Source organism: Rhinatrema bivittatum, chromosome 4 (assembly GCF_901001135.1).
Source record: "Rhinatrema bivittatum chromosome 4, aRhiBiv1.1, whole genome shotgun sequence".
In the NCBI taxonomy this organism is placed as follows: domain Eukaryota; kingdom Metazoa; phylum Chordata; class Amphibia; order Gymnophiona; family Rhinatrematidae; genus Rhinatrema; species Rhinatrema bivittatum.
Window position 1 is genome coordinate 81938556 of NC_042618.1, and position 12795 is coordinate 81951350.

Genomic DNA, 12795 nt, shown 5'->3' on the forward strand with positions numbered 1-12795 from the left:
TCGGGATCTTAATGCCTAGGTATTTCATTTCGCCTGTTACCCATCTTAAAGTAAAGGCTCCGGGCCAATCAGATTTAAGAGTTCCAGTGACATCAATAACCTCAGATTTATCCTGATTGATTTTAAGTCCTGCAAACTGCCCAAATTCTTCTTGAAACTGTAACACTACGGTAAGGGAATGTTGCGGATCTGTGAGGAAAACTAGCACGTCGTCCACAAACGCCATGACCATGAATTTGTATGAAGGGCCTTCCTTAAAAGGGGATCTATGGATAAGATGTAGAGCAAAGGTGAAAGAGAGCACCCCTGTCGTACACCTCTTTGAATAGGGACATTTCCTGATAAACACCTGTTGACTATAATGCCTGATATTGGCATATTATAGAGTAAGGAAATGTATTGCAAGAATTCTCCCTGAAGCCCAAATCTTTGAAGTATTGAGAAGAGGTATGATCATGATACTCTGTCAAATGCCTTCTCAGAGTCAAATCCGATGGCTAAGGCAGGGATTTTATGAGATTGACAAATTTTCAAGGCAGTCAGTAAGATGGTAATATTGGAGCTACCTTTCTCCCCCTTAATGAAAACTACTTGGTAAAGCGAAATCAAGGAGGGTAGTAAAATGTTTAGTCTCTTGGCTAAAACATTTGCTAGAACTTTCAGACCGCAGTTTAATAGAGATTGGCCTGTAAGAGGATGGTAAGAGGGTCCTTTCCAGGTTTTGGGAGCACCATTATGTGAGCTAAGTTAAAAGCTGTCGGGAAGGACTGTCTAGCAAGACCATCTAAGTAAAAATTAGTCAGGGGGGTAAACTAAGTGCTCACGCAATATTTTATAAAAGTTGTATGAGAATCCACCGGAGCCTGGAGATTTACCAGATTGTACAGAGGCAATTGTCTGCAATACTTTAAAAGTTTGAATTGGCCAATTCAAAAATTCCAATTGGTGTTCCAAGAGTTTTGGAAGTGGTAGGTTTTTAAAGAAGAGATCTTCTACCTCTTTCCTCTCATTGGAATCCGCTGTATATAAGGTCTCGTAAAAAATGTGAAAGACCTCACAGATATCCTTCTTTTGGGTGACTAGCTCCCCCCATGATGATTTCTCATACGAGCTACAAAGGTGTTTTGTTTAGCGGAGTGCACTAGATTAGCCATGAGTTTTCCGGCGTTGTTCTCAAATCAAAAAAGATGTTGTTCCCCTTTATGCATGGTATACTGGGTGCGTAAGTTAGGTACTCAATCGTCCCAAGATGCTGTAGTACTTGTTTCTCTGAACCTCAGAGGGATCCTACATTAGTCCGTCTTTAACATTTGTTAATTGTGTTTCCAGTTGGAGGATCCTATTACGTAAGCTTTTATTGCAAATTTAAAATAAGAAATTATCTCCCCACGTAGCACTGCTTTACCAGCTTCCCAGAACAGTTGAGGGGTATTAACATGTTGTTGGTTATGTATCATAAAGTTTCTGTTGTGCTACCCGATCGCGTTCATACGCGATACGGCCCCCCTACCTTCTCCAGCGGGTCCGCCCCGACTTCTTCTGTGTGCGGGCTGCGGCGCTCCGGCCGCGGCACCAAGATGGCGCCTTCCCGAGGAGCAGCATCGGCAGTCACTGGGTTAGCCCCGCCCCTTATAGGGGTCGAGGCGCAGAGGAGAGGCCGTCCCCGGAAGATGACGTCAGCCAAGGCGGGAGATTTAAGGGCGACGCTGTGAGCAGCTGATTGCCTTTCAATAGGTTCCCTGTCTTGCTTGTTTCCCGTGCTGTGTTGGACTTCTGCCTTTTTGACCCTGCTTTGCCTGCTGCCTGCCTAGACCCGGATTGGACTTGGACTCTGCTTTGCCTGCTGCCTGCCTAGACCCGGATTGGACTTGGACTCTGCTTTGCCTGCTGCCTGCCTAGACCCGGATTGGACTTGGACCCTGCTTTGCCCGCTGCCTGCCTAGACTCGGATTGGACTTTGTTCTTGGTTGTTCGCTGTCTGCCTCGCACCGGATTCTACGCCGACCCCTGCCTGGAACCATCTCCGTGGGTAGGGTTCTGGCCTGTATCTCCCTGCTGTGTTTCTGCTCCAGAGATACTGAGAGGTTCCTTCTGGATTCCACCTTCCGGAGACGAAAGGCACCAGGTTCTTCAGGTGGGTGACTTCTCGCTCCGGGCCAAGGGTCCACTGTTAACAGTTTCCCCACTTATCTTCTAAGAATTTCTGAAACTTTGTATCATCTTTGAGATATCTGGGGAATCTCCAGATTCTCTCAAAACCTCTGCCATCTGGGAAATTTATAAGGACAGAGACCGGGCAGTGATCGGAGATTGCTTGTGGCTCATATCTGCTCTAGTGATTGCGTGAAAATAGGTTTGAGAAACTAAAATGTAATCAACGCGAGAGAGGGATAAGTGAGATCTAGATATGTGCGTGAAAGCCCCTCTCCTCTGGATGGAGAGATCTCCATATGTCCAAAAGTCCCAGCTGGTGGCAGAGAAAAGCTATACCTTTCCCCTACTCCTTCTCGGTAATAGTATGCTTTTATCAATAGTGGGGTCGTGAATACAGATGAAGTCTCCCAATAGAAAAAGAGTGCCCTGTGAATAGGTGAGGAGGGAATTCCGTATTTTTACAAAGAAAGCATGGGCATATTCATAGGGGCCATAACTTTACAAATCATGGTCGGTGATCCATTCCACTCTCCTATGAGGATGATAAACCTACCCTCGAGGTCTTGTATACTTCTTGGTTATCTTTAAGTTGGTTGATTTATTTACTACAATGGCTACTCCTGCTTTCTTGCCTTGTGCTACAGAGTATATGCAAGACCCACCTGCGGACGAAAGGTGAGTCTCCTGTAAGCAGGCGATGGCTGCCTGGGAGCATTTCAGATGTGATAAAACTTTTTTCCACTTTATGGGTGACCCCAAACCATTCATATTCCATGAGATTAATTTATTCATATCTTTTATGTTTGGGACCTATATGTGTAATGAGACCGTAAAGCTTTGTTATGAGGCGAAGCTCCCAGCCTTTTTCCTCTCTCTCTTGTACCACATGCAAGAAAGAGAAAGTGAAAAATAGAAAATTGGTATCCCATAGGTGATATCTCCCATTCCATAAATCATTGAAAAGACCATGAAGCAATATTAGCATCGTGTGTACATGTTCCCCAAACCACCTCCAACAAAAAAGTACCACCTGATAATTCTCCACAAAGAAGAGGTTGGAGTAGAAAAGCAAAATAACCCAAACATCCCTTTTCCCATCCCCCAACTATAAACCCCTATACCCTTTGCACCCCCAGTCCAAAAAAGAAGCCCTCGTCCTTCAAGGGAATAGAGTCATGCTTCTATGTATACGAGTACCATGCTCCCAATCATGATTCTATAATTTAAACACGGCTCCTGAAATGTGAGGCAGAAGTTAAAAAAAACAAGAAAGAAAAGGCAACTCAAAAGCAAAATAAAAGGAGGATGTTGCCACAGTAAAGACTGAAGTTTCAATATTGGGAAAAGAAACAAAGCAAATCCAAATCTCACAGTTCATCGGTATCTGGTCTAACTTGCTCTTACAGAGTCAGTATTTGCTGAAGAGTTGGGTATTTAGAACAAGTCACAGTCCTACGATTCGGATATAGCTGGTGTAACCTGCTCCCTGCTGAGTCGGCGGTTCCTGAGGGGCTGAGTACATAGAGTACGTCCCTCGTCTCCCGATGCAAATATCCAATATAACCCGCTCTTACTGGGGTTACGGTTCCTAAACAATAAAGTATATTAAATACAATTCAGGTTCACGATTCAGAGAGCTAGGAATAACCCGCTCCTGCTGGGTTGGTATTTTTGGAGAAACAGAGTATATAATAAAATAATACAAAAACAAAAAAAGAAAAAAATCATAGTCTCGCAGTTTTAGTGTGTCTAGTGTGACCCACTCCCAGTCCTTGACAAGTTGGATATATAAAAAAAAAGAAACCTCACCGGTATCAAAGAGAACTGAGGAAGTCAATATTGTTCTGCAGTTTAAGTTGATCTTGCAAGCGGTTGGTTCAACCAGGTAAAGTATCCAGGAAAACTTTGGCTTTGGCTGGTGAGTCAAAGAAATGGGATCTGTCACTATGCCAGATCCGCAGTTTGGCCGGGTATCGCAATGAAAATTTGATCTGATTTTGATATAAAAAGGAGCAGATTGGCGAGAAACCTTTATGTGACAGATACCTGGGTCGAATAGTCTTGAAATATGCAGATGTTGTGTGTGTTATAGGAGACTTCCTGTTTCTTCCGACAGGCCTGCCATATATCTCATGTTTATAAGCAAATCTTGAGCATCTTCGCTATCACAATACGTGGCCTAGTTGTCATATCTTTTTTCACCCCGAGCCTGTGAGCACATTCCACAACGAGTTTTCTTTTAGTATCTGGTAAATCCAGTACCTCAGGCAGCCACAATTCCAGTAACGACCCCAGGTTGCATTCTTCGATAGTCTCTGGGATGCCTAGAAAACGTAAGTTAAAGCGTAGGGCTCGGTTCTCCAAATAGTCTATTTTTTTGACGAGCTCGGTAATTTTTTTCTCTTGGGCTGCCATCTTAGTTGTAGAAGCTAATGAATCATCCTCAAGGACAGAGATGTGACCTTCTGTTTGGTCGAGGCATGGGGCTAGTTCGGCGAGCCCATCGTTAACCTCGGAGAGCTGTGCTACAATTCCATCCAGCTTTTCGTCTAACGCAGCTAAGGCTGCCTCCTTTATATCGGCAACAGTTACAGCTGAAGGTGGATTATCTCCCATGGTGCCACTCCTGGCCGCCATTTTGAGCTCTGGGCCGCGGGGTTTTTCTTTTTCTTTCCTACCTCCTTTTGTTATCGTTGGAGGAGATCTCTGCATATAATGTAGCACAGATCTGAGGAGTGTTTGGCTAAAGTCAACAAAATCGGCGAGGATTTAAGATGATGGTGGGAGCAGGCACTCAGAGCCTGAGAAACCCTCCTTTCCGACTCACCACATCATGTGACTAATAAATATTTTATAAGAAAATTATATTTTTAATTTACAAAAATTGTTTTACAAAGTGAAATATATATATATTTTTAATGAATTTGCTATATGCTTATGTATATATATATATATATATATATTATGTAAACGTTGTGTCTATATATACCACACTTTATTTTCAAAGAGGTAAAATGAACTTTTAGAATCAAAGATAATTGGATGCATTGTTCAATATACCTTTTTTCTGTATGATTTACTATTTTGCTTGTAACACCTTTACTTAAAAAAAAAAAAAAGAAAAGGTATTTAGCGCTGGAAAAAAAGAAAAGTAAATAGCTGCTGAGCCCCTGGCAGAGTACAGTGCCCCTCACAAGGAGGGTGAATGCATTGAGCCAAAGGCCTGCTGTACCCCCACAACCCTGGAGATGGTATAAACAAAGTTTTCTCCCTTACCTGGAACTATATTGGGATGACTTTTTTCTAACAATTCCCAGTTTATGACTGGGTGGTGGTTTGGGGATACGGTGAGAGGAGCTCTGGGACAATGCTCCTTTAGGTTGATTGGTCGCCTTCTGGCCACTAGAGAACATATTCGGTGTCCACTGAACATTGGCAGCAGTGGGCACTGACCACTGGGTGGAGCTTGGAACCAGATGATTGGTAAGAGCAGCCTAGCCGGAAAAAGAAATAATGGAAATTAATTTTTTTCTTCATAATCTGAAATAAATGCAGCAGCAAAAGTGGATGAGGATAAGATGCAGTACAACGCTTCCTGTACCTAAGGGCCCCATTTTCCAAAGCTATTGCAGGCCTGTGCTACTGAAATCGGGGCGGAGTCGGCCCCGGAAGAGGAGGGGTCGGGGGCGTCACCGGGGCCGACTCCGCGAGGACGGTGCGCCGAGTGGAAAGGTAAGGCCCTTTTCACTCACTATTTCGCGCCCAATAACTACACCTTCTATGGTGTAGTTATTGGGTGTGATGCCTGCAGCGATTGCAGGACCGCCCCCCCCGCCCCAGAGTAGCGCATTTTTCTAAAGTATTGCAGGCCTGCGATACTTTAGAAAATGAGGCCCTAAGTCTAAAAAAAAAAAAAAAAGCATAAAAATGTGCATAGCCACAGAGACTGTAGTCGGCAGGAGGGTTTAGATAGGAAGCAATTGCCCTGAGGGATGAAAATGTTTTGTAATCTGCACTGGACAAATATTGGAGGCTGCACATTATACATTTTTTAAATTAAATAAATACAAAACTTCCAACTTACCGTACCAGCTACTTGGCTGGTCCCGAGAGAAGGGAACTGTGATGCATGGCAAGCATCAGGTCAGCAAGAAGCAGCAGGATGGTAAGTGCTAAAAGTGAAGGGCATGGCCCAGCACCAGGAAAAGGGCCAGCTCCAGAATCCTGATCGGTGTGACCAAGACAACCGGGCTTTGCAACACTTCATGTCATACATGACAAAGTAAAACACAGATGCACCAGCATATGACACTATAATGGTCCAAAATACAGAGGCCGATACTGAAAAGGGGTGGTGCAGCCGATTGAGGTTTTACATATCCTGCACCACAGAATGGCTACGTTTCACCACATAAGTCATTTCTTGGCTAAAACTTAGCCTGATAAAGAAAAGAAAAGGTACAGTAGAGTGTTCCGAGGGCATGGCTTAAATTTACCTAGCCAGTGCTCATATTCAGTCAGAAAAACAGCATGCCGAGCAGATGTGGATCCCCCTGCCCTTCCCAATCCTCTATATTAAAAGCAGAGTTGCTTTACCTGTAACAGGTGTTCTCCTAGAACAGCAGGATGTAGTCCTCACATGTGGGTGACATCATCCAATGGAGCCCGGCACGGGAAACTTTGACTGGGACACTGACCATGCCCAGCATAACCACGCAGCCACGCGGTGTCCCTCTCCAGTCTCAAATCTTAGCGAAAAAGACGAGTGAAAAATAAAATAAAAAACTGACGGAAAACCCAACTCCGTGGGGTGGCGGGTGGGTTTCCTGAGGACTAACATCCTGCTGACCGAGGAGAACACCTGTTACAGGTAAGCAACTCTGCTTTCTCCTAGGACAAGCAGGACGGCAGTCCTCACACATGGGTGAATCCCAAGCTAAACGCTTCCCCCGGCAAGAACAGACCAATGGCACTTAACCACGTGCTACTGGGCACAACAGAAGTGTTGTGGGTGGTAACGGGAAGCAGCATGAACCAGATACTGGGCCCTAGGTAGGGAGAGTTGGGTTCTTACGCTTGCAACAGATTACGGAGCACAGACTGGCCAAAGGTACTGTTATGTCGACCATCCTTGTCCAAACAGTAATGGGCGGCGAATGTGTGCAGGGAGCTTCATGTTGCAGCCTTGCAGATCTCAGCTATGGGGTCTGCATGAAAGTGCGCCACAGACGCGGCCACGGCCCTAACTGCACCTTGACGCGGCCTCCAAGCGGAAAGCCCGCCTGCTCATAGCGGAAGGATATACAGTCCGCCCAACAGTTAGACAGGGTCTGCTTGTCCACTGCAATGCCAAGCCTGTTTTTATCAAAGGAGACAGAGTTGCGTGGACTGCCTGAGGGCCGCTGTGTGTGCAAGATCAAAGGCAAGAGTGTGCTTGCAGTTCAGACTGTGCAGAGCCCGTTCACCCTGGTGGGAATGGAGCCTCGGAAAGAAGGTGGGCAAAATAATGGCCTGATTTAGATGGAAATCAGTCACCACCTTAGACAGGAATTTAGGGTGAGCGCGTAGAGCCACCCTCTCATGAAAGAATTTCGTGTAGGGCAGATAAGTCCTATGAGCAGAGGTGACCGCAACCAGGAAAATGACTTTCCAGGTGAGATGTATAAGCTCGCAGGAGAAAATAGGCTCGAAAGGCTGCATGAGCCATGCTAGTACCACGTTGAGGTTCCAAGACACAGCAGGAGGACACAGAAGGCGCTTTAATTGTAACAGGCCCCTCATGAAGCAGCCCACCAAGGGTGTACCACTTTTCCCCTGGTGATAAGCACTGATGGCACTCAGGTAGACTTGGATCGAGGTGATCTGTAGCCCAGACTCCGAGAGGAACCACAAATAGTCCAGCAGTCGCAGGGTGGGGCATGTGAAAGGATCCTGGCCCTTTGCCTCACCCCAGACGAAGAACCTCCTCCACTTCAACTGGTAAGACTTTCTGGTGGAAGGCTTCTGGGAAGCCACCAGTACCTGTGACACATTATCAGAGAAGTCGAGGGACTGTAAGACTACCCTTTCAACATCCAGGCAGAGAGGGCCAGCAAAAGGAGGTTCGAGTGCCACAATCTGCCCTGATCGTCCGTGATCAGGTTGGGGGAGGGGGGGGGGGGGGGGGGCTCCCGGATCAATAGGTCATGCAGAATCGGGAACCAGACTTGTCGCAGCCAGCACGGGGCAACCAGAATCATGGTGCCTTGTCCTGCTGGAGTTTCACGAGAGTTTTCCCCACCAGCAGAAGTGGAGGATACACATACAGTAGGCCCTTGCCCCAAAACCAGGCAAAAACATCCAGGGCTGGTTCTCCGTCCTCCCTGAACAGGGAGCAGAAGCAGATCAATTTGAAATTCCGAGGGAGGCAAAGAAATCCACATCCGGAACGCCCCAGAGACGGAAGTTTCTGTCTGCAACTGTCGTATTGAGCGACCACTCGTGTGGGTGGAATGCTCGACTCAGGCGGTTCGCCACCATGTTCTTTGACCCTGCAAGGTAAACTGCTTGCAAGAGCATGTTCCTGGACAGGCAAGAGCCTGTGCCTCCCTGCTTGTTTATGTACCACATTGCGACTTGGTTGTTGGTCTGGATCAAAACCACTTTGTGGGCCATGTGATCCTGAAATGCCGAGGGGGCGTATCGGATCACTTGAAGCTCCAAGAAGTTTATCTGACAACCCACCTCCTGCTCTGACCACATGTCTTGCATGCAAAGGCTGCCCACATGTGCCCCCCAGCTCAAGGTGGAGGCATCGATGGTCAGTAACACTTGAGGGGAAGGCGGTTGAAAGGGAAGGCCCCTCTCCAAGTTAGGCAGACTCTCCCACCAGGAGAGGGAGTCTTGGAGCGGCAAGGTAACTTGCACTGGCACTGAGAGGTCCTGGATGGCTTGGAGCCACTGAAAGCGGAGTGTCCACTGCACTACTTGCATAGCTAACTGGACAAGTGGCGTGACGAACTGAAGCTGCCATGTGGCTCAGCAAATTGAGCAGTACCCATGCGGAGACTGTCCGACGCCAACAAATGGAGTGTGCCAGTGACGCCAGGGTCTGAGCTCGGTCCCAGGGGAGGAACACTCTGGCTACAGTGGTATCCAGCAGAGCCCCAATGAATGCTAGCTGCTTCGATGGGCTCAGATGGAATTTGGTGAAATTGATTGCAAACCCCAGTGACTGTAGCAACTTGGCCATCAAGCGGAGGGAGCATAGAGCACCCTCCCATGTGGTGCTCCTGATGAGCCAGTCATCCCGGGGAAGACATGTATCCCACAGCAGTATAGGGGTGCCCTTGCCACTACCAGGCATTTTGTAAAGACTGTGGGGTTGAGGCAAGGCCAAATGGTAGCACCCGGTATTGGAAATGTCTTTGGCCCACCATGAAGTGGAAATACTTCCTATGAGGTGGGAATATCGCTATGTGGGCGTAAGCGTCCTTCAGATTGAGAGAGCAGAGCCAATCTCCTTCGTGAAGGAGAGGGATCAGGGCGCCCAAGCAGGCCATTTTGAAGCATTCTTGATGTAGGAACCTGTTTGAGGCTCTGAGGTTGAGAATGGGCTGGAGGCCACCTGTTTTCTTTGGAATAAGAAAATGCCTCGAGTAGAACCCCTGGCCCTACTGGGAGCGGGGCACAGGTTCTACAGTTCCTGCCTCCAACAAGGCTGAGAGCTCCAACTCGAGAACTTCCTGATGCCCCGACAGGCCCCACACTAGGGGTGGTGGAGAATCCGCTGGGACTGTCCTGAAATTCAGGTGGTAACCGTGTTGCACAATGGCCAGAACCCAGTGGTCGGTGATAATAGGAGGCCAGCAGTCTGTGAACAGACATAGCCAGCCCCCAACTGGTGGGTAGGGGTCCCTGGGCATCGCAAGCTGGTCTCCACTCTCTCACCGCCAGTCAAAAGCCTACAGTTAGTCTGGGCTGTGGCGCGGGCTAGGGCCTGGGGGTGTGCTGATGGCGAGGCAGGCCCCTGGTTGCAGTATGTGATGCCCTGGTATAGGAAGACGAAGGGTAGTAACTCCTCTGGTGGTAGAAGGACTTGCAAAGTCTTTGACGCAGGGATCTGCGCAAGGAGGACGGCGGGTCTGAGGTGCTGGCCGAAAGCTGCCGCAAGGTCTCGTGATGGTCCTTGAGCTGAGCAACTGCGTTTCTGACCTTGTCCCCGAAGATATTCTCTCCGGTGCAGGGCAGGTCTGCCAGCCTTTCTTGGACCTCTGGTTGAAGGTCAGAAGCCCAAAGTCAGGCCATGCCATGTCAAAGACATCATAAGTGGACCTTGCATCATGTTTCCCGACTTCCAGGCCCTTCTGTACTATTGCCTCCAGCGCATCTTGCTGCTGTTGAGGAAGGTGCTCCGCCAGCTCCTGAACCTGTTTCCACAAATTCCTGTTGTACTGAGCCATGTACACCTGGTAGGAGGCAAAAGGGCAATAAGCATTGCCCCTTAAAAGACTCTCTGGCCTAGAGAATCCAGGGCCCTGTATTCTTGGCCCGGAGGAGCAGAGGAATGTGTACGAGATCTCCTGGCTTGGTGGGGGAGCTGTCGTTTTGAAAGCCCAGGGCCTGTTGGACCAGATAAAGAGCATTAGTCTTCTAGTTGACCAGGGGGGACAGATCCCGGGTACTCCCAGATCCTGTAGAGAAGTTCCAAAAGAATTTCATGGATTGGGATGGCTACTACCTCCTTCGGGACATCCATAAACTGGAGAACCTCAAGCATTTTGTGGCAGGCATCCTCCTCCATGAGGAGTTGGAAAGAGATGGCTTCCACCATAGCCTTGATAAAGCCTGTGTAGGAGAGGTCTTCTGGGGGAGAGCGATGCCTCTCATCCAGTAGAGAAGGCTCGGAAGGCAAGTTGCCAGAGTCCTCAGAGGAGGACTCCGATGTGTCATCACCCCAAGGATCATATGGCATATCCTCCTCACTGATGTCCACAGGACGGCGAGGGAGGCCAGCGCTCATGCTCTTCGGCAGTGGCAGCAGTCCTAGAATGGGCTCGAGGAGTGGAGGCTCCTTAGACGGCTTCAGGCACGGTGCCGAATCTTCCTCCTCCTCGGATCCTGGAATCGGTATCACTCCGGAGAGGGGGGAGGGGGCCTCGGTGGCCGACGGGGAATTGAAGAAGCCCCAGGCACAGACTGCATTGGTAAGATGCCCAGCAGGATGTTGAGACGCTCCAGCAGGGGCGCTAACAGCGCAGGTGCTGGTTCTGGTGCCAGTATTCGGGCCGGCGCCAGGGGCGGTTCAAAGCTCCGGAGGGCTCGGAGCACCACCTGCTACACCCTGGGGTTCAACTCCTCCTGAAAGACCAGTGATGAGAACGCAGACGATGGAGGAAAAGGAGGATGAGGTGTCACCGCAGCCTCCATGGGCTGAAGAGGCTTGGTGCTCGGCACTGTAATCTGTGGGGATCGCCTGGGGCTCCCGGGCTTGGAAGAAGATAGGGCCTTTTCTCCACGGGGTCACTTCAGAGTGGGCTCGGCATGGGCTGGTGCCCCTCTGGTATAGCACCAGCACCATGCGCTGACTGCCAGTGCGTTTCCCTTGGTGCTCAGCCCAGTCCTTCTGCAGCGCCGAGGATACCAATGATCCGGGTGTCTTGGAATGGCCCGACGATGGAAAGGGCCAGTCCCCAGAGCCCCTCTAATCACCAGGAGGAACCGGACGGGACGTAGAAGGCAACGGTGAGTACAAGGGGTCTCTGCGGCCCCTTGGTGTCGAAGTCCCCAATGCTGGAGTCGATGGAGCAACTTTTTGGTGCCAAAGAGCTGCTCCATCTTGTCCAGATGGGAATGATGTCCTTGGTGGTCATCTGGGCACAGCAAGGACACCTGTGGACATCGTGAGAAGCCCCAGGCAGAGGATACAGACCTTATGTGGATCCGTGAGAGACATGTTCCGCGGGCGCTGGGGGTACTTGCGAAAACTGGACGACGCCATGAAAAGAAGCCAGCGAGTGGTCGATGGCCAGTGGCCACCAAGAGGCAACACGCTTGGGAGTCTACCGCAAGGAATGGGAGAAGCACCTACTGAGACACAGGGGAACTGACAGTGGACAGGGGTCCAGACACAGTGGATATTAGAGGAGAAAAAAAAAACCTCGAAAGAAGAAATTATGAAGAGAGCTCCAAAACCGTGAGGCAACTGCTTCGCGGAAAAAAACGAAACTGGAGAGGGACCCCGTGTGGCCGTGCAGATAGTGGCATGCTGGGCATGCTCAGTGTGGCAGTCAAAGTTTCTAGAAACTATGACAAACGTTTTCCATGCCAGGCTCCATCTGATGATGTCACCCATCTGTTTTAGAGAAATTATACAAGAAGTTTTAATAAATAAATCCAGGACATGACTTCATTCCAGCAGATTACGAAAATGGGAATCTCCCATCAAAATGGAAAAAGTGCTCCTGCTTTCCACAGCCTTGCCAGCAGTATTGCAAGATTTCTGGATTTGCTCTATGCAAATGCTCAGGATTTATATACCACCTGCATATTAGTTTTAAAGCATTTTGAGAGTCTTTTCCAAATATTTTCCCAAATCCCTACAGGTATTTTTCTAACAATATTGTGTAAATACTAGAGACAAGAGGCTTCCTTTTAGTCTCT

General features: G+C 48.6%; 1 protein-coding gene across 1 annotated transcript in view; it reads right to left on the reverse strand.

Annotated features, from left to right (window-relative positions):
• TTLL5 (tubulin tyrosine ligase like 5) overlaps positions 1-12795 on the reverse strand; it is a 798469-nt gene that overhangs the window by 54802 nt on the left and 730872 nt on the right. The window contains 1 exon segment of the mRNA XM_029598396.1: positions 5431-5648. Coding sequence (XP_029454256.1) covers positions 5431-5648 — 218 coding nt within the window.